The 19134-nt window shown below is 45.3% G+C and overlaps 1 protein-coding gene across 1 annotated transcript in view; it reads left to right on the forward strand.

Moving 5' to 3' along the window:
* The first annotated feature begins 610 nt into the window (after positions 1 to 610).
* HSD11B1 (hydroxysteroid 11-beta dehydrogenase 1) overlaps positions 611 to 19134 on the forward strand; it is a 95340-nt gene continuing 76816 nt past the window's right edge. Inside the window, exon 1 of the mRNA XM_077481511.1 lies at positions 611 to 959. Within this exon, the coding sequence (XP_077337637.1) occupies positions 872 to 959 (88 nt within the window). The 5' untranslated portion in view covers positions 611 to 871. The remainder of the gene's footprint in view (positions 960 to 19134) is intronic.

A 19134-nucleotide genomic window follows, 5' to 3' on the forward strand; every position in this document is an offset into this window, starting at 1 on the left:
ACAGCGATCTGTGTTTGCCTGTCCCCGGGGGACACGGCAAACACAGAACTTCCGCGATGCGCGCCCGCGGCGGCGCGCATTGCGGAAGTAAACACCAGGCCGTCCAGGGACGGCCAGGCGAGGGAAGCCGCCCGCCCTAAGGCCGTCATTCGGCTATAGGGCGGGCGGGAAGCGGTTAAGGGTGTTTAAGTGCCCAGTGGTCAAGTGGTTAAAGAAAATGGGATCAGAAGGGGCATCTCGTATACCTCACTGAATAGCCCCACAGATTTATTCCCAAATAAGGCAATATAAATCTGGAATTCTGACTGGTGTCATGTGATTGCATGGGGAATCAGAAGCAGAGTGATCGGCAGAAAGGTAATGAACAAAATCAGCAGCCCCCATGGGGGTACCGCTACATATTATCCTGACTGGACGTCATATTTTCATATGATGTCCAACAGGATAAGCTGCTAGAGCACACAGCGATTGGTGGTGTGGTGTGTCAGTCTGACACCCCATCTCTGATCAAGGTAAAGAGCCTCTGACCAATCACAGCTGATCAGTGTAAATAGTAAAAGCTGTTTATTGTCTTTTCCTCTACTCACACTGAGAGATGTGAGTAGAGGAGCGCTGATCGGCTGCTCTCCTAACAGGAGGAAGCTGAAAGCTGAAAATTGGACTTGGCAGGACGGGAGTGAGAGTGCCTGGTATTGAAGTGGTTAAACAATTCTACTATAAAAGAGCAGCCTTGAACTTCCTGATATGTAACAAGACCAATCCCACTGTGTGTGAAATTTTCTACAGAATCTCAGCCCTGTAGAGGCAGCTCTGATCAGTGACAGTAGCAGTTGGAAGCACATTTCATCTGGTCTCCATTATCCTTTCCCTCATGGCTCTCTTCAATAAAGCACTGCTAGCACTCATTGGGATACTTGTTGCTGTTTACTTCTATCCTGGGAAACCAGTGTTCCAACCATGTAAGTATTTCAGAACTTATTTGGATTTAGATCACGTCTGTTTTGGATGGCTACTGAAGGTGATTGTAGCCGTATTAGTGCAATTGTGAGAAAATTGAGTACTGTCCGTGATACTTTTTTAATTATTGATGGCTACTGAGAAACTGTAGACAATTTTCCAAAGTTTAGAAATGACTAGCTTTAAAGTACATATAAACCATAACTTGATGATATTTAATATGAAAAAGCTCCATGAATCATAAACAATTTAGATTTTTTTTAAAGAAAATATGTTTGTTTATTTTTTGCATCTTTGCAGCCACTCCTGTCGACACGCATGATGTACTCCACCGTTAGCTGTATGGCATATGTCAGGGTGGATTTCCTGCTGATAGCAACACCAGAATATGTCTGTGCAATGAGTGTTGTCACTAGGGTTGCTACCTGTCAGGGATTCACCCGGACAGTTTGGGACCATACATCTGGGTTTCAGACTGCCTGAAAACCGGACACATTATTCAGACTGGACTGTGGTTTTGCAGCAGGGTTGCTGGCTGCAGGTTTCTAAGCTGAGAGTGTCTGTTACACTCTCTTTCACACTGCCCAAAGCCAGCACTAACAATTTATTTCCCCCAAACACACACACAGACAGGAGTGTAGAGAGGGCTCGATCTGCACCTCTTACTCCTGCCCCTACCCCTCTGTGTCTGCCCGCACTCCATTCCCCGGCGCTGTGCCTCAGAAAAGGAAAACAGGGGCTGGAAATTTGAGGTCCAGCAGCCTCAGATACAACTGGATGAGAAGTGCTGACTGCCAAGGCGTGAGTGAGCTCACCATCCATTCCTGTCTGTGACTGAAGTCTCCCCCTTCTCTCTCCTGTCTCTCAAGTGATATAATTCCAAGTTATATCAGGGTTCTCAGAGCACCGCTTAGATCAGAGTTCCTCTGTACACCAAAGGGCACAGTGTTCCCCCTTACATCAAAGTCCTCTCCGTACATCAGAGTTCTCAGTGTCTCCCCTTAATTCAGGGTTCCCAGAGCATCCCTTATGTTAGAGTCCCCAGAGTTCACCCTTACATCAGAGTCTGCAGAGTCTCCCCTTACAGTGAAAGGGGACTCTGATGTAAAGGGGAACGCTTGTTATTAACTTCATATGATTAGAAATGTTATTTAATAGCAAAATATATGTATAGTTTATCCTATAAAAAAAATTGCTGTCAGCCGCTAAAGTGTTCGGGTTTGACTGGAACAAAAGGTGGCAACCCTAGTTGTCACAGCCAGTTGGAAACCCCAAGAGAAAAGTATAGGGTGATAACACAGGGGCACAATTAGACGGCAAAGACAAAGCATCGGCATGCTCTTACAGGAAGTGCCTGAAAAGGCACTTTCATCACAGAATAACAAGATTTATTATAATTTTTTTTAAGGAAGATTCAGACTAAAAACGACATTAACATGCTAAACATTATATATGGTTTTAGTGACAGAACCTACATATGCCTTAAAGCTTATCTCCAGGTCTATTGTCACTTTAACTAGTAAGTTTGGGCCAAACTGGCACCTTCTACACTAAGGGCTGGTCAACACCAGAATCACACAGGATTGCAGTGAGCGTTCCTCTGCAATTCCTGTGCATTTCCCTGCAGTGCGATTTTCAGCCCATTAATTTAAATAGGTGGAAATCCCAACAGATTGCACAAAAAGTAGTGCATGCACTATTTTTGAAAAACACGCTACACCAAATCTGGTGCCCACAAGGCAGTGCGATTTGAATGAAGTGCAGGAAATGTGCATATAACGAGCATTTCCCACACCACATGCAGGTGTTACATAGTTACATAGTAGGTGAGGTTGACAAAAGACACAAGACGACGTACTTTTGAAATGAACGGACTTTTCCCACACGGAGAAAAGTCCATTCATTTTGAGCACGGCTCCAGGTAGCCTGGAAGTAAATGTCGCCGCCTTTGGCGGCGAGATTGAAACGTCACTGGCCCATTCACCTGGTATGGACTTAAAGGGGAAGCCCTACGCTGAAAAAACAGCGTGGGGGTCCCCTCCAAGGTCCATATCAGACCCTTATCCGAGCACTCTACCCGGCCAGTCAAGAAAGGGGGTGGGGACAAGCGAACGCCCCACCTCCTGAGCTGTACCAGGCCCCGTGCCCTCAACATGGGGCCCCCCCACACCAAAGCACCTTGTCCCCATGTTGATGAGGACAAGGGCCTCTTCCCGACTACCCTGGTCGTTGGTTGTCGGGGTCTGCGGGCGGGGGGCTTATCAGAATCCGGGAGCCCCCTTTAATAAGGGGGCCCCGGATACCGGCCCCCCACCCTATGTGAATGAGCATGAGGTACAATGTAACGCTACCCATCCACCTGTGAAATTTTTTTAAATAAAACACAACACACAAGGGTTAAAAATAGTTTATTGCACAGCTCCGGGGGTCTTCTTCCGTCTTGGGGGGTCTTCTCGCCGGACTCCTCTGCTATCTTCTACTAGCTCTTTTACTAACAGAGGAGCCCGGCTTTCTTCTTCACCGCCGCCCAGAGGTCTTCTTCCGACTTCGGTGGTCTTGTCCCCCTCTTCGGTTCTTCTGTCGCCACTGTCTTTGCCGCCTTCTGTTCTTCTGTTCTTGTTCTTCTCTTCTTGAGATGTTGCCTCGTCGCTGTCTCTGGCCACAATGACAGGGACGCGGCGTGCGGTGACTTATATAGGTTATCGCCGGGTGATGTCCCCGCCCATTATGATGTCACAGTCCCAGAGGATGCTGGGATATACCATTTTTATAATTTTTTTTATAAAATATAAAAATGTTATAAATTGAAATCGTATCCCCTCTCAAGTGTCTCTTCTCCAGAGAGAATACGTTCAGTGCACGCAATCTTTCTTCATAACTAATATCCTCCAGACCCGTTTATTAGCTTTGTTACTCGCTCCATTTCCAGTACATCCTTCCTGAGAACTGGTGCCCAGAACTGGACAGCATACTCCAGGTGCGGCCGGACCAGAGTCTTATAGAGCGGAAGAATTATTGTTTTATCTCTGGAAATAATCCCATTTTTAATGCATGCCAATATTCTGTTTGCTTTGTTAGCAGCAGCTTGGCATTGCATGCCATTGCTGAGCCTATCATCTACTAGGACCCCCAGGTCCTTTTCCATCCTAGATTTCCCCAGAGGTTCTCCTCCCAGTGTATAGATTGCATGTATATTTTTGCCACCCAAATGCATTATTTTACATTTTTCTACATTAAACCCCATTTGCCATGTAGTTGCCCCCACCCTATTAATTTGTTCAGATCTGCTTGCACGGTTTCCACATTCTGCAGAGAAGTTATTGCTCTGCTTAGCTTAGTATCGTCCACAGATACAGAGATTGAACTGTTTACCCTATCCTCCAGGTCATTTATGAACAAATTAAATAGCATTGATCCCAGTACCGAACCCTGGGGGACCTCACTACCCACCCCTGACCATTCCGAGTACTCCCGATTTATCACCACCCTCTGAACTCGGCCTTGTAACCAGTTTTCAATCCATGTACTCACCCTATGGTCTATGCCAATGGACCTTATTTTGTATAGCAAACGTTTATGAGGCACTGTGTCAAATGATTTAGCAAAATTCAGATACACCATGCTTATGGGCCATCCTTTATCTAGATTGTAACTCACCTCCTCATAGAAAGTGAACCAGCCCCAAAGAGTGGGGCCACTGTGCGTGATATTTAAACAGTATATAGCATCAGCTGCATACAATATACAGCTATGTGTTCTGTCAGTTAGATAAGAACTTCCCATTTCACACTCAGAGTCAGGCTGAGCGACACTCAGCTATTCATAGGCAGCTTTGTCTCAATGAATACATTGCTTCCTCTGATTGGCTGAATGGAAAATCATGGCATCATCCACCTTCCTCACTTCCTCAGCCAACCAGAGAAATCTTTGTATTCATTCTGAGAGGGGCAAATTTATAAAACAGGGAATGTGATATTCAATAAGTGTTTTTTTCAGGTGAATCAATTACTGTAATTTCAAATACAATTACTGGAAAGATATACCTACAGTAAGAGTATGATGCATGATCGCAGTTTACATATTTGTTGAATATCACATTCTCTGCTTTATAAATATACCTAAAACTGGAATTTGGCATGTATTGTATATACAATATATTGTACACACAGTGTATATAATATATATATATATATATATATATATATATATACATATACACAGTTGCAAAAAAAGTATGTGAACCCTCTTGGAATTATATGGATTTCTGCACAAATTGGTCATAAAATGTGATCTGATCTTCATCTAAGTCACAACAATAGACAATCACAGTCTGCTTAAATTAATAACACACAAATAATTAAATGTTACCATGTTTTTATTGAACACACCATGTAAATATTCACAGCGCAGGTGGAAAAAGTATGTGAACCCCTAGACTAATGAGCTCTCCAAGAGCTTATTAGAGTGAGGTGTCAGCCAACTGGAGTCCAATCAATTAGATGAGATGAGATTGGAGGTGCTGTTTACAGCTGCTCTGCCCTATAAAAAATACACACCAGTTCTGGGTTTGCTTTTCGCAAGAAGCATTGCATGAAGTGAATGATGCCTCGCACAAAAGAGCTCTCAGAAGACCTACGATTAAGAATTGTTGACTTGCATAGAGCTGGAAAGGTTATAAAAGTATCTCCAAAAGCCTTGCTGTTCATCAGTCCATGGTAAGACAAATTGTCTATAAATGGAGAAAGTTCAGCAGTGCTGCTACTCTCCCTAGGAGTGGGCGTCCTGTAAAGATGACTGCAAGAGCACAGCGTAGACTGCCCAAAGAGGTGAAGAAGAATCCTAGAGTGTCAGCTAAAGACTTACAAAAGTCTCTGGTATATGCTAACATCCCTGTTAGAGAATCTACGATATGTAAAACACTAAACAAGAATGTATTTCATGGGAGGATGCCACAGGGGAAGCCACTGCTGTCCAAAAAAAACATTGCTGCACGTTTACAGTTTGCACAAGAGCACCTGGATGTTCCACAGCAGTACTGGCAAAATATTCTGTGGACAGATGAAACCAAGTTGAGTTGTTTGGAAAAAACACACAACACTATGGGGGTTATTTACTAAAGCAAAATCCACTTAGCACTGCAAGTGCACTTGAAACTGCACTGAAAGTGCACTTGGAAGTAAAGTTGCTGTAGATCTGAGGGTGACATGCAAGGAAAATAAAAAACAGCATTTTAGCTTGCACATGATTGGATGATAAATCAGAAGAGCTTCCAGTCATTTCAGATCTACCCCTTTGATTCAGAGTGACTGAACTTTCAAGTGCACTTTCAGTGCAAAGTGGATTTGCCTTTCATAAATAACCCCCTGTGTGGAGAAAAAGAGGCACAGCACACCAACATGAAAACCTCATCCCAACTGTGAAGTATGGTGGTGGGGGCATCGTGGTTTGGCACTGCTTTGCTGCGTCAGGGCCTGGACAGATTGCTACCATCAAAGGAAAAATGAATTCCCAAATTTATCAAGACATTTTGCAGGAGAACCACCAGCTGAAGCTCAACAGAAGATGGGTGTTGCAACAGGACAACGACTCAAAGCATAGAAGTAAATCAACAGAATGGCTTAAACAGAAGAAACTACGCCTTCTGGAGTGGCCAATTTAGAGTCCTGACCTCAACCCAATTGAGAGACTGTGACATGACCTCAAGAAAGCGATGTACATCAAACATCCCAAAAATATTGCTGAACTGAAACAGTTCTGTAAAGAGGAATGGTCAAGAATTACTCCTGACCATTGTGCACGTCTGATCTGCAACTACAGGAAACGTTTGTTTGAAGTTATTGCTGCCAAAGGAGGTTAAAGTGGTTGTAAACCCTTACAAACCACTTTGACCTACAGGTAAGCCTAGATTAAGGCTTACCTGTAGGTCCAAGAAATATCTCCTAAACCTACACGGTTTAGGAGATATTTGCGCCATAGACATAGGCATGCGCCATAGACAGCAGCTCTCAGGCGCACTGAGTGCGCCGCTGTTAACGGCGATATGCCGCAAGTGGCGTCAACCGTGCGCATGCGCGGGAGTGACGCCATCGCGGCTCCGTCATATGACAGGGTCGGACCCACCAAGAAGATGGACGCTCCGTACAAAAGGGGACAGCGGTGACTTCGCTGGCTCCTGTGTCAGGTAAGTGACACATAATGGACTACTATGCGATGCATAGTAGTCCATTATGCTTTACCTTTGCAGGGAATCAAAGAGGAAGTAAACCCATCAGGGTTTACTTCCTCTTTAAACCAGTTATTAAAGCGGAGGTCCACCCTAAAGTGGACCTTCCGCTCATCGGAACCCTCCCCCCCTCCGGCGCCACAATTGGCACTTTCAATTGGCACCTGTACAGTACAGGTATCTGCACCCACTTCCGGGATAGATCTCTGCGGAAAGGGGCGTAGATTACGCCCCTTTCCGCAAGTGCCCCGCTGCCTGCTGGGAAACACACAGATCCCAGAGGCAGCGGGGACCGTCCTTATTGCGCAGCGCGACTCGCGCATGCGCAGTAGGGAACCGGGAAATGAAGCCGAAAGGCTCCATTTCTTGATTCCCATACCCAAGATGGCGGCGGCAGCACCCGAGAGACGATCTAGAGATCGGCTTCGGGTGCCGACATTGCGGGCGCGCTGGACAGGTAAGTGTCACTATTTTAAAAGTCAGCAGCTGCAGTATTTGTAGCTGCTGGCTTTTAAAAAAAAAAAAAACGCGGAGTCCCGGCGGACTCCCGCTTTAAATCCAAGGGTTCACATACTCTTTCCACCTGCACTGTGAATGTTTACATGATGTGTTCAATAAAAACCTGGTAACATTTAATTATTTGTGTGTTATTAGTTTAAGCAGACTGTGATTGTCTATTGTTGTGACTTAGATGAAGATCAGATCACATTTTATGACCAATTTGTGCAGAAATCCATATCATTCCAAAAAGGTTCACATACTTTTTTTTGCAACTGTATATATATTTTTCTTTTCTTTTTCTGGGGAAGGGGGGATACAGCAGCAGAAACATACTGTATTAGGTATGTGTAATCCCATTACTTGCAGGTGGCTGCTTCTGGTAAAAAAATGTCTCTGCGGTATTAAAGAGGGATTTCACTGGAAAAAAAAATATTAAAAGCCAGCAGCTACAAATACTACAGCTGCTGACTTTTAATAAATGGACACTCACCTGTCCCAGGATCCAGCGATGTCGGCAGCCGAGGCCGATCGATCGCTCGGCTGCTGCCACCACCATACTAGGTGAGGGAATCAGGAAGTGAAGCATTGCGGCTTCACTTCCCGGTTCCCTACTGCGCATGCGTGAGTCGCGCAGCGCAATATGAATGGTCCCCGCTGTCTCTGGGACCCGTGTGTGTCCCAGCAGACAGCGCACCGGGACAGGAAGAGGCATAGACTCCCTCTATGCCTGGAAGTGGGTGCAAATACCTGTTTTAGACAGGTATCTGCACCCCCCTCCCCCCTGAAAGGTGCCAACTGTGACACAGGAGGGGGGGAGGGTTCCGATGAGCGGAAGTTCCACTTTAGAGTGGAACCCCGCTTTAACTTCACAGCCACCAGGCGGAGGAGATCCTGTCATTTAGCTGCTTCTCTTCCATTCACAGAATGAAGGGCATTCTGGGAAAGTAGTAACATGAGTTATGTGATTTGTTGAAATGTCAGAATGGGCTCTATATCCCCAAAAAAACTCTATTAAGCTCCAGCTTTATGTAAAAAATTTAAAATCTCTGTGAAAGTCTAATAAATAATGATCTGCTGTTTGCAAATGGAAGGTTAGGTGCTACTGTATCTAGCCGCTAACAATAATTATATAAAAGTAATACGATCAACAATGAGAAAGGCTGTTGTGTTTCCTTTAAGGCCGCGTACACACGCGCGGACTGTTCGCCCAACTTTGTCCGTCCAACAGTTTCGGCAAACAGTCCGCTCAAACTTAGCATGGACGGACATGGCCACACACGACGGACGAACAGTTTGCTGAAACCGTGCGCGATGACGTGAACGGCACGTACGACGGGACGAAAAATACGACGTCCAATACACTGCAATGCAACCTTCCGACGTGGAAATCCTTTCTGAGCATGCGCAAGACTTAGTTGGCCGAACAAGCCTACACACGAGCGAACAGTCCGCTGAAACCTTGTTTCAGCGGACAGTTTTTCGGAATTTCCGTAAGACCTTGTTCGTCCAACTGTCCGCTGAAACTGTCCGCTGAAGCCCCACACACGAGCGGACTGTCCGCCCAAACACTGTTCAGCGGACAAGGTTGGGCGAACAGTCCGCCCGTGTGTACGCGGCCTTAGACTAACATATGTTTTAGGCTTTGACCACTTCAACCATTGAACTGCTGGATCAAAAAGTACGTACTAGGCCTTTCAGATGAGTAGAGTGTGATTCTAAGGGCAAAAATGTATTCGTTTTTTTAAAATAACAAACATGTCATACTTACCTGCTCTGTGTAATGGTTTTGCATAGAGCAGCCCTGCTCCTCCTCTTCTCGGGTCCCCCACTGGCACCCCCTCCCCCTTGCTGAGTGCCCTCATAGCATGCCGCTTGATATGGGGGTGCTTGTGTGTGCTCGCTCCCAAGCCAGCCCTGTGTGTCCATTGACTCAGCCCCCCCCCCCCCCCACTCTCTTCTCACTGGCTCCCGCTGCTGTCTCTTAATCAGTGAGGAGGAAGATAGCCAAGAGAGCTGCTGCTCTCGAGCACATCGCTGGAGGTCGGGCACAGGTAAGTATTTAGAAGGGCTTAGCTGCATGAAAAAGTTTTTCTTACCTTAATGCATAGACTGCATTACAGGTAAAAAACAAAAACAAAATGTTTGCCTTGAGAACCACTTTATTAGATGCCGTCTACTTGGGTAAGGCATATTTCCAGTTGTGGCTTAAGACTTCTTCTTCCAAGTATGGTTGGTACCTGGAAAGAACCATATGAATAAACAAATGAACAGTAAGTACAAACATTTCAGTGTGATTTTCTCTCCTGTGGAACAATTTTATAGTTGACAATGAAGTGAACCTCCAGTCATTCTGCCACCATAAAAGACACTTATACAATACAAATGAAATCCAGTAAGGAGACACATATAGGGTTTGTGAGCTAGTTATTTGTTAAACATTAACTAGCTGTAAGTAGGTTATATCTCTAGGCTGAAGTTCCTCTCTTAGTAAAGTGTGAGCTGTGGTTGAGGAGTTTGTTTACCGGCAAAGGAATGGAGAGGTGGAACCTTTAACCTGTTTGCAGATATCAATGTGGTGGTGAAAGAATGCGTTCACCCACCATAGAGGGATAAAGATTGGGCCATCCTTCTCTTACTCATTGGTCACCTATTACTAATATAAAGCATCTGTGGGTGCTCACACTGTTCACATTGACTTTTACTGATAACCCTAGCAGACAATCCACCATTCAAGAAAATGTTGCATTGGTTAAAATCAGAGTACAAGTAATGAATGCACGTTCATATCCCAGTACCTGTAGCACTTAGCCACAATATGTCAGAACTCTAATGCCACGTACATACGACCGGACTTTCCGGCAGAAAAGGTCAGACGGAATCATTTCGTTAGATATTCCAATCATGTGTGGGCTTCATTGGACTTTAAAAAAAAAAAATTCAGATGGACCTAGAAATAGAACATGTTTTAAATCTTTCTGATGGAATCAATTCCTATCGGGAAAACCGCTCGTCTGTATGCTTGTCCAACGGACCAAAACTGACGCAAGGGCAGCTATTGGCTACTGGCTATTGAATTTCCTTTTCTAGTCCTGTTGTATGTCATTGCGTTCTAAACGAACAGACTTTGGTGTGATCATGTGTAGGCAAGTCCGTTTCAGCGGAACTCCATCGGAACTCCGTCGGAAAGACTGTCAGTTTATTCTGACAGAATGTCCGGTCGTGTGTGTGCGCGGCATAAAGCACACCATAAACATCAAAAGATAGTCAATTATGTTGACTTGTTTTGATTGCACTACAACTGGCCATACTCTGTCTGGTTTTTGAGCTTTTATTGAATGCTTATATTAAAATTTATATGAAAATTCATACGAAAAATTATCATCAGCACATTTGATGACATGACAAACGTTATTTGAGTCCTGGTTCACACTGGTGCAATGCCGGAAAGCCTGCGATTCAGTGCTGGTTCCCATATCGCACCTGAATCGCACAGTGGTTCACACTGAGATCTGCGAACTGCTGGGGGTGTCAATGTAAAGTTAATGACACCCCCAGATTGGTTCACAGATCACAGTGCAAACTGTGAAATGGTGCAGGAAGCAGATCGCATAGGTGTGAACACCCATGCGATCCGATTGCAGTGCAGACCAAACAAAATGTTCCTGCACCATTTTCGCACAAGTGTGAACCCAGCCTAAAAGTGCTTCAAAAACATTTAATTTTAACATTCGATTTTGAAGTGAATGGGCTTTCCTGAAAGAAAATCACATTCACTGTTAGAAGTGAATTTGTTGGAGAAAAAATTTCTATCCTGATCCTTCGAATTTTCTCCTCACTGTGGTTGAAATCTAAGAGCCCTTTCACACTGTCAGCACCCGGTGCGCAGGCTCTAAAGCACTGCTAAACTTTTAACGGCGATTTACCATCGTTTTTGCAGTGCTTTTTGGCTGCTAGCGTGGCACTTTTAACCCCTGCTAGTGGCTGAATAAAGGGTTAAAACCCCCAACAAAGCGCCACTGCAGAGGCACTTTGCTGGCGCTGCCCATTGATTTCAATGGGCAGGGGCGCTTTAAGAGCGGTGTATTCACCGCTCCTAAAGCGCTGCAAAGAAGCTGCTTGCAAGACTTTTTTTGACGTCTTGCCAGCGCAGCTTCCCGCTAAAGCGCCTGAGGAAAGCCTCCATTGTGAAAGGGGTCTAATATTGATATATGTTGAATAATGATTAACAAACTGAATGCTCATTCTTAAAAGGAACATTTTCAAATTAGATTCTATGAGCATATGGCTAGCTTTAGGATATGAACTTGTTATATCAGATCGCCTTATTACCATGTACAGTAAAACTTTGGTTTGAGAGCGTTTTGCAAGACAAGCAACATTTTTAAATACGTTTTGACTTGATATACAAGCGATGTCCTGATATACAAGTAGTGTGATGTCACAACAGAGTATAAAAGAGAAGAGAGGTGCCTCTAAGCCCTTGTACACATGGTCAGACATTCCGATGGAAGGTGTCCGATTGGACCATGTTGTCGGATAATCCGACTGTGCGTGGTCTCCATTGGACTGATGCCGTCGGAGTATCCAACGGACCAAGTTTTCCAACTTGTCTATAAAATTTTCCAACAACATGCTCCGATCGGACATAGTCCGATCATGTGTAGCCTACTCCGACGGACAAGGTGCCACGCATGCTCACAATCAAATTCGGACACGGAAGCGCTCGCTCAGGTAAAACTACCGATCGTATTCGATATAGCACATTCGTCACGCTGCAATGTTAAAAATTCTTTCATGAAGCGCATTCTCTTGTTCTTTACAATGCTGCAAGAATGAACTTCTTTTGATGCTCATAGTCACACACACTTCTCCCAAATGTATTTCATGAGTCTTTTTACTCATTTCAGCAATACAATATTTTAAATCATCACATCTACACAATCTTTTTTTGGGGGGAATTTTGTGGTTTGTTTTCTCTAGTCGTCTGTCCAGGACAGCACTAGAGAGATAGGCTCCACCTCCAGAGGCAGGAAACACAATCCAGATCTTTAAAGGGCGGTCTCCGTCCCTTCCCCTTCAGTCTTTGTGTTTCCTCCACCGGAGGAGGAGGCTGGATCAGGAGCTCTCCTTTCCCTGACGGTGGGATTGCCCATAAGAGACGGGGAAGGAGTTCTGTATACCTGTTTTTGGTAGCAGACATCTGAGGTCCTCCAGTCGGGTTGACAGCAGCTACGAACCGGCGTTCTTCTTCTGAAGCCCGGGGAGGGCTGGCGTTCCCTCGCCTGATGATAGGTTCAGATTTGGGCACAAAGTCAGGCGGGGGGCAGGCACAGGCATCGAGTTCCGGCCTGTGGAACACAGGAGGAGGATAGAGGACTTCCGGCAATCCACTTCTGGTTCCGGGTCGCGCGGTGAGCATGGACGATCGGAACCTTGGCGGCTATTTTAAAAATCCCCGGCCACATAACGTTCGTGCTGCATCACAAACGAAGGGAAAAGCCTCCAGGCGGTTAGGCAAGATTCCGATCGGATATGGATGCAATAGAGAGTAGCAGTGGAGCCAAACCAGCTCAGGTAGGCAAACACAGAGGTGTCTTGTACCTACAGGGTTGGGAGAGATGGGGGGAGTGATGGACTAATCAATGCAAAGGCATTCTGAAATGGTCCAGGTGTGTTTTTCCTCCCTCCCTCTCTCAAACAGGATCCGGACTAAAGAGTCTTGCGAATCCTGTTAGCGGTTGGTGGGGTGCACATAGGTGTTTGGTGAAGGCATCCTATTTTTTCTAAGGTTTCGCTGACGTTAGCTTGTCTGTTTTTCCCTTCCTTCTTCCATCCTTCCCTTGTCTTAGGCTCTGCCCAAAGAACCAGAGAGGTCAGGGGGAAGAAGAGATGTCCTTCATGTATGAATAAATTAAAAGAAGGATGGTCTAAGCCCCTTTGCAAACCATGCATAGACAAATTGGTCTATAAGGAAGCTACGGGAGCCTGTAAGGATTTGATTTCTGGAGTACAGAAAGAAATGCAATCCATCAAGACAATGCTAGCAAACCTTGAGACCCCAAAACCAGCTGCAGTCCCCCCTGCTTCCACCCCAGAGGAAGGTGACGAATCAGGGGAAGAGGAATTTGATTCACTGGATGGCCCAAGTGAGACGGCATCATCCAGAGATATTTCTGTTCAAGGGACAAGCTCTCCCAGATACAGGCTCTCACTCGAGAAGGTAATACTAAGGGTGATTTATGAGATGCTCGAAATTAAAGAAGAGCCAGTCTCCCTGTCCTTGCATGACCGGATGTATCAGACCCTAAAGGCAGATTCAGTCAGGGTTTTTCCGGTTCATAGCACACTGGTAGATTAGATCAAGAAAGAGTGTGAGGAGCCAGAGAAAAAGCTATTTTTCCTAAAAGTATGAAGCGGAGATTCCCCTTCAGCGAGGACCCCACTTGCGTCTGGAACAAAGTGCCCAAGGTAGACGCAGCTTTTTCCCAGTGTGCAAAATCAACAGACCTCGCCTTTGAGGACATGGGTGATCTTAAGGATCCCATGGATAAAAGGATGGAGGTGCTGCTGAAGAGGTCATGGGAAGTAACCATGACTAATTTAAAACCTGCAATGGCCACAACAATAGTGGCTTGCAACTTGGAGGTCTGGCTGGAACAATTGCAAAGCCATTTGGAAGGGGGGACCTCCAGAAAGGAAATCCTGGATTCCCTTCCTATGCTACATAAAGCAGCAGGTTATATGGCAGAGGCCTCTGCGGAGTCTGTTAAATTGTCAGCCAGGACCGCTGCCCTCGTAAACGCATCTCGCAGGGCACTTTGGTTGAAGTCTTGGTCAGGAGACTCAGCCTCAAAAGTGAGGTTATGTGGCATCCCCTTTGAGGGAGACCTCTTGTTCGGGCAGGATCTTGAGAAAGTCCTGGACCGTACTGCGGACAAGAAGAAGGCCTTTCCTGTTAAACCCAAAAAGACTACAGGTAAACGCTTTTTTCGTCCCCAAAGGCAGGGACAGTCACAAGGACAGACCTCTAATGAGTCAACCCCTAACGCCGCGTACACACGAGCGGACTTTTCAACATCCAAAGTCCGACGGACTGCTTTCGTCAGACTATTCGATCGTGTGTGGGCTGCAACGGACTTTTGATTCGCAAAAGTCTGACGGACTTTAGAAATGGAACATGCTTCAAATTTTTCAGACGGAACTCCGCCGGACCCGGTCCCTCCGAAAAATTCGCTCGTGTGTATGCTATTCCGACGGACTAAAACCGACGCTAGAGCAGCTATTGGCTACTGGCTATGAACTTCCTTATTCGAGTCCAGTCGTACGTCATCACGTTCGAATCCGTCGGAGTTTAGTGTGATTGTGTGTGGCCAAGTCCGCTCAGTCGAAAAGTCCGTCAGAACTCTGTCAGAACTTCGGCAGAACTCCTTTGGAAGTCTGTCGGACATAAGTCCTCTCGTGTGTACGGGGCTTAAGAAACAGTGGATGGGAGGAAAACAGAAGGGCAATCTTTTTTCCTCTTCTAAAAAAAACTCTAAATCCCAGTGACCTGGTCCCTGTGGGGGGAAGACTGGGGCAGTTCCTCCCACAGTGGGAAAAGACTACCCCAAATACTTTTATTCTGAGGATCATCAGGGAGGGTTACAAAATACAGTTCAAGCACACCCCGCCTGCAAGGATGTGTCTGACCAAGCCTCCCAAAGATCCCCAGAAAGCGACAGCTATGCTGTCGCAAATTGGCGATTTAATAGACCAGAGGGTTCTAGTGCCAGTTCCGTCACAAGAAATAAACCACGGTTTCTACTCGCATGTGTTTGTAGTGAAGAAACCGTCAGGCAAATTCCGGTTAATTTTGAATCTAAAGTTACTGAACAAGTGGGTAACTTACAAGAAATTCCGGATGGAAACAATTTTTACAGTGAGGTCAGTACTCCCTCCAAATTGTTTCATGGCCTCTCTCGATCTGAGGGACGCGTACCTACACATCCCCATTCGAGAAGACTCTCAAAAGTATTTAAGGATAGCGATTCTTTGGGGAAGGCAGATCCGATACCTCCAATTCAGGGCTCTGTCATTCGGTCTATCTTCTTCCCCCAGGATATTTACCAAGGTCCTGGCAGAAGCGTTGGCTCCCCTGAGGCTGAAAGGGGTCGCTGTCATACCATACTTGGACGACCTTTTATTCTTCGCCCCCTCAAAGCTCCAACTGCAGGGAGATCTGAGGGTAGCCATCTCTTGCCTAAAAAGGCTGGGGTGGTTAATAAACAAAGAAAAGTCGCACTTGACACCAACACAGGCCATACAGTATCTAGGTTTCCTGGTAGATTCGGTGTCACAGAAAGTCTTCCTCACAGGGGAAAAAGTAGAAAAGGTGAAAGAGATGGTAACCTTTTTGCAGTCCAATCGGACAATTTCCATCCGCTCAGCTATGGCAGGGTTGGGCCTATTAGTGGCAACAATCCCTGCGGTTCCTTGGGCAAGGGCTCATTTCAGGTGCCTTCAGGCCAATATGCTGAGCAGCTGGGACGGGACACAAGAACCCCTGGACAGGATTATCTATCTATCCTCAAAGACCAGAAGGTCTCTTTGGTGGTAAAAGAGAGAGGAGAACCTAGTACGGGGTCTATGGTGGTCTCCTCCACTGTCTGTCTGCATCACTACGGATGCCAGTGCTTGGGGCTGGGGGGCCCACTTGGGGTGGAAAGTAGCCCAAGGATGCTGGGGGAAGACACAGTCCCAGAGGTTGGCCAATTGGAGGGAGTTGTAGGCAATCTGGGAAGCCTTAGGGCGTTTGCCAGGGATCTGAAGGACCACCATGTACAGGTCCTCTCGGACAATATAGTGACGGTTTCCTACCTAAACAAACAGGGAGGAACGAGATGCCCGTACTTGATCAAGCTAACAAGTACGATCATGCATTGGGCAGAAGAAAACCTAGAATTGGTTTCAGCGGTCCATCTAAAGGGGGTGGACAACCACCTGGCAGACTTTCTGAGTCGACACCGGGTGTATGAATCAGAATGGTCCCTGAACAGGGAGAGTTTCCAGCTGATAGTGCGCAAATGGGGTCTTCCGGAGGTGGACTTGTTCGCCAGGAAAGCGAACACCTAGGTCCCAGTATACTTCTCCCTAGAGAGGGAGGCAGGGGCAAAAGGGATAGACGCTTTGGCACAAAACTGGGCGTTTCGCACTTGCTACGCCTTCCCCCTATTCAAGCTAATTCCTCTAGTCCTGAGGAAATTTTTGCAGGAACGGACCACATTAATACTGGTGGTTCCGTATTGGCCGAAGAGACCGTGGTTCTCAATGCTGCTGGGCCTGACAGACGAGCCTCCCCTCATACTGCCCGAGAGAGAGGATCTGCTGTCCCAGGGTCCAGTTCTGTTGCCAGAAATACAGACCCTAAAGTTATCGGCCTGGCGTCTGAAGAGAGCCTCTTGAAGTCTAAGGGGCTCTCGGATAGGGTGATTAGAACACTCCTTTCTAGTAGAAAGAGGGTAACCCAAGCAATTTATGTTAAGTATTGGAAGGTTTTTTGTTCATGGTTGGACACTAAAAAGGTGTCTATAAGTATCCCGACAGTCTTGGAGTTTTTACAAGACGGTGCGGATAAGGGACTGGCCATTAGTACCTTAAAGGTACAAATTGCGGCCCTGTCTGTTTTTTGGGATCAACCTCTGGCGGCAGACCCGCTAGTCAGCAGGTTCTTTAAGGGTCTAATCCCCTTGTGGAGGCTTCCATTTGTGGATGGACATTTTATGGTTACACAACCTGGTCACTTTCGTTCCAGAAACATGCTTGTAATCCAAAGCACTTGTATATCAAAGCAAATTCCCCCATAAGAAATAATGCAAACTCAAATGATTCATTCCACAACCATTTATATATAGGTCCTGCAGTTTATAGTCCACATAAAAAGACTATAAACTGCAGGACCTATGAATAAATGGTTGTGGAATGAATCATTTGAGTTTGCATTATTTCTTATGGGGGAATTTGCTTTGATATACAAGTGCTTTGGATTACAAGCATGTTTCTGGAACGAATTGTCAAAAGTCAAAATGTATCTTCTGTGGGGAGAAAAGGAAGAAAGATGGAGAGAAGATGCAGAAGTCAGTATTAGATTATGAGGTTGAAAGAGCATTGCCTGGGAAAGTAACTGTCTGGTCCACCTGAGCATCCCCAGTGGATGGGAGTTCATTGCCCATTCTGGACAAAAATGGTTGTCATCTTACATCTGTGTTTAGCCTAAGGATGGTGTCAGACAAGTATTATTCTAGGAAGGATTTTTTTCATTACAAATCACCAAACTGCATACTGAACCAATAATCTCTACATCATCACGGTATGGAAGTCCATGGAAAGTCCATGGAAACACTTTAATATTGTCACAGGTAAGGTATGTATTGGGAGAAGATTTTCTCGCACAGTAGGGCATATATATAGTAGAGCAGATATAAAACTGCTAAAAGGAAAAACTCACATCTCAGCAAACTTTTTTTTCTTTAATTATTTTTTTTTGGCATCTGTCCCATTAGAGAGATTTCCCTTCACTTCCTGTCCCATAGCCAAAACAAGAAGTGAGAGGAAATCCCTGCAAATTAGGGGAAATCCCTTGGCATCCTTCCCCTACCAGGTCATCAGAACTAGTACATTGGAAGATTTCTTCTATTACTTTTTTGGGCACAACCCAACATTTGTTTTTTTTTCTTACTTTTACATTCAATGATAATGGTAAACAGGACAAGTATAGAGGGTGAATCTCCCTAACGGAGACACAGCAATAAAAACAATAGGTGTTCTAATCTAACGCAGTTATATCCAAAACCCAAAAAAAAAGTTTAATGTAAAAACACTTTGAGGCCTATTGAACAACCTTGAGTTTGCACACAGTAGAGCAGTGACACATCTTCCACTCTGCACATATTACAATCATCTTTTGCTTTGTTTAATTTTTTTTGTCCACTGTGCTCAAACTAGCCTTTTTTTTTTTTCATGGGGATAATACTTCATTTATTTTGCCTGAAATCATGTTTGCTAGCAAGTAGCTAGCTGTGTATGCTCCTGTTAAAAAAAGGAGGAAGAGAATAGTAGCAGAGGCTACTTTTAAGTCTGCTACTATAATCCCAGCAAGGAAAAAATATTATTTAAAAAGTGTAAAAATTATCAAATTTGTTATTTCATAAAAACATGCATCGAGAATGAGTACATAAACACAATGGTAAATCTCACATATAAAGCTGTGGCTGGACTAGGAGATCTTTGTGAATGGCCTGAGAATAGTCAAAAATATGTTGTAATGACAGTAGTCTTCTCGTTATGAGCCAGCCAAAGGATTCACAACACTAGCGCCAATGCATCACTCCGCGTTTTGCTCTTAGCTTCCTCAGGAGATCCTATTGGTGCTTGATAAAGGTAACTAGGGGGTATGAAGCATCCAGACCACCGTAAGA

The sequence above is a fragment of the Lithobates pipiens genome, unplaced genomic scaffold, assembly GCF_037356315.1.
Source record: "Lithobates pipiens isolate NorthernLeopardFrog02 unplaced genomic scaffold, aLitPip1_a1.2 Scaffold_16, whole genome shotgun sequence".
Taxonomy (NCBI): Eukaryota; Metazoa; Chordata; class Amphibia; order Anura; family Ranidae; genus Lithobates; species Lithobates pipiens.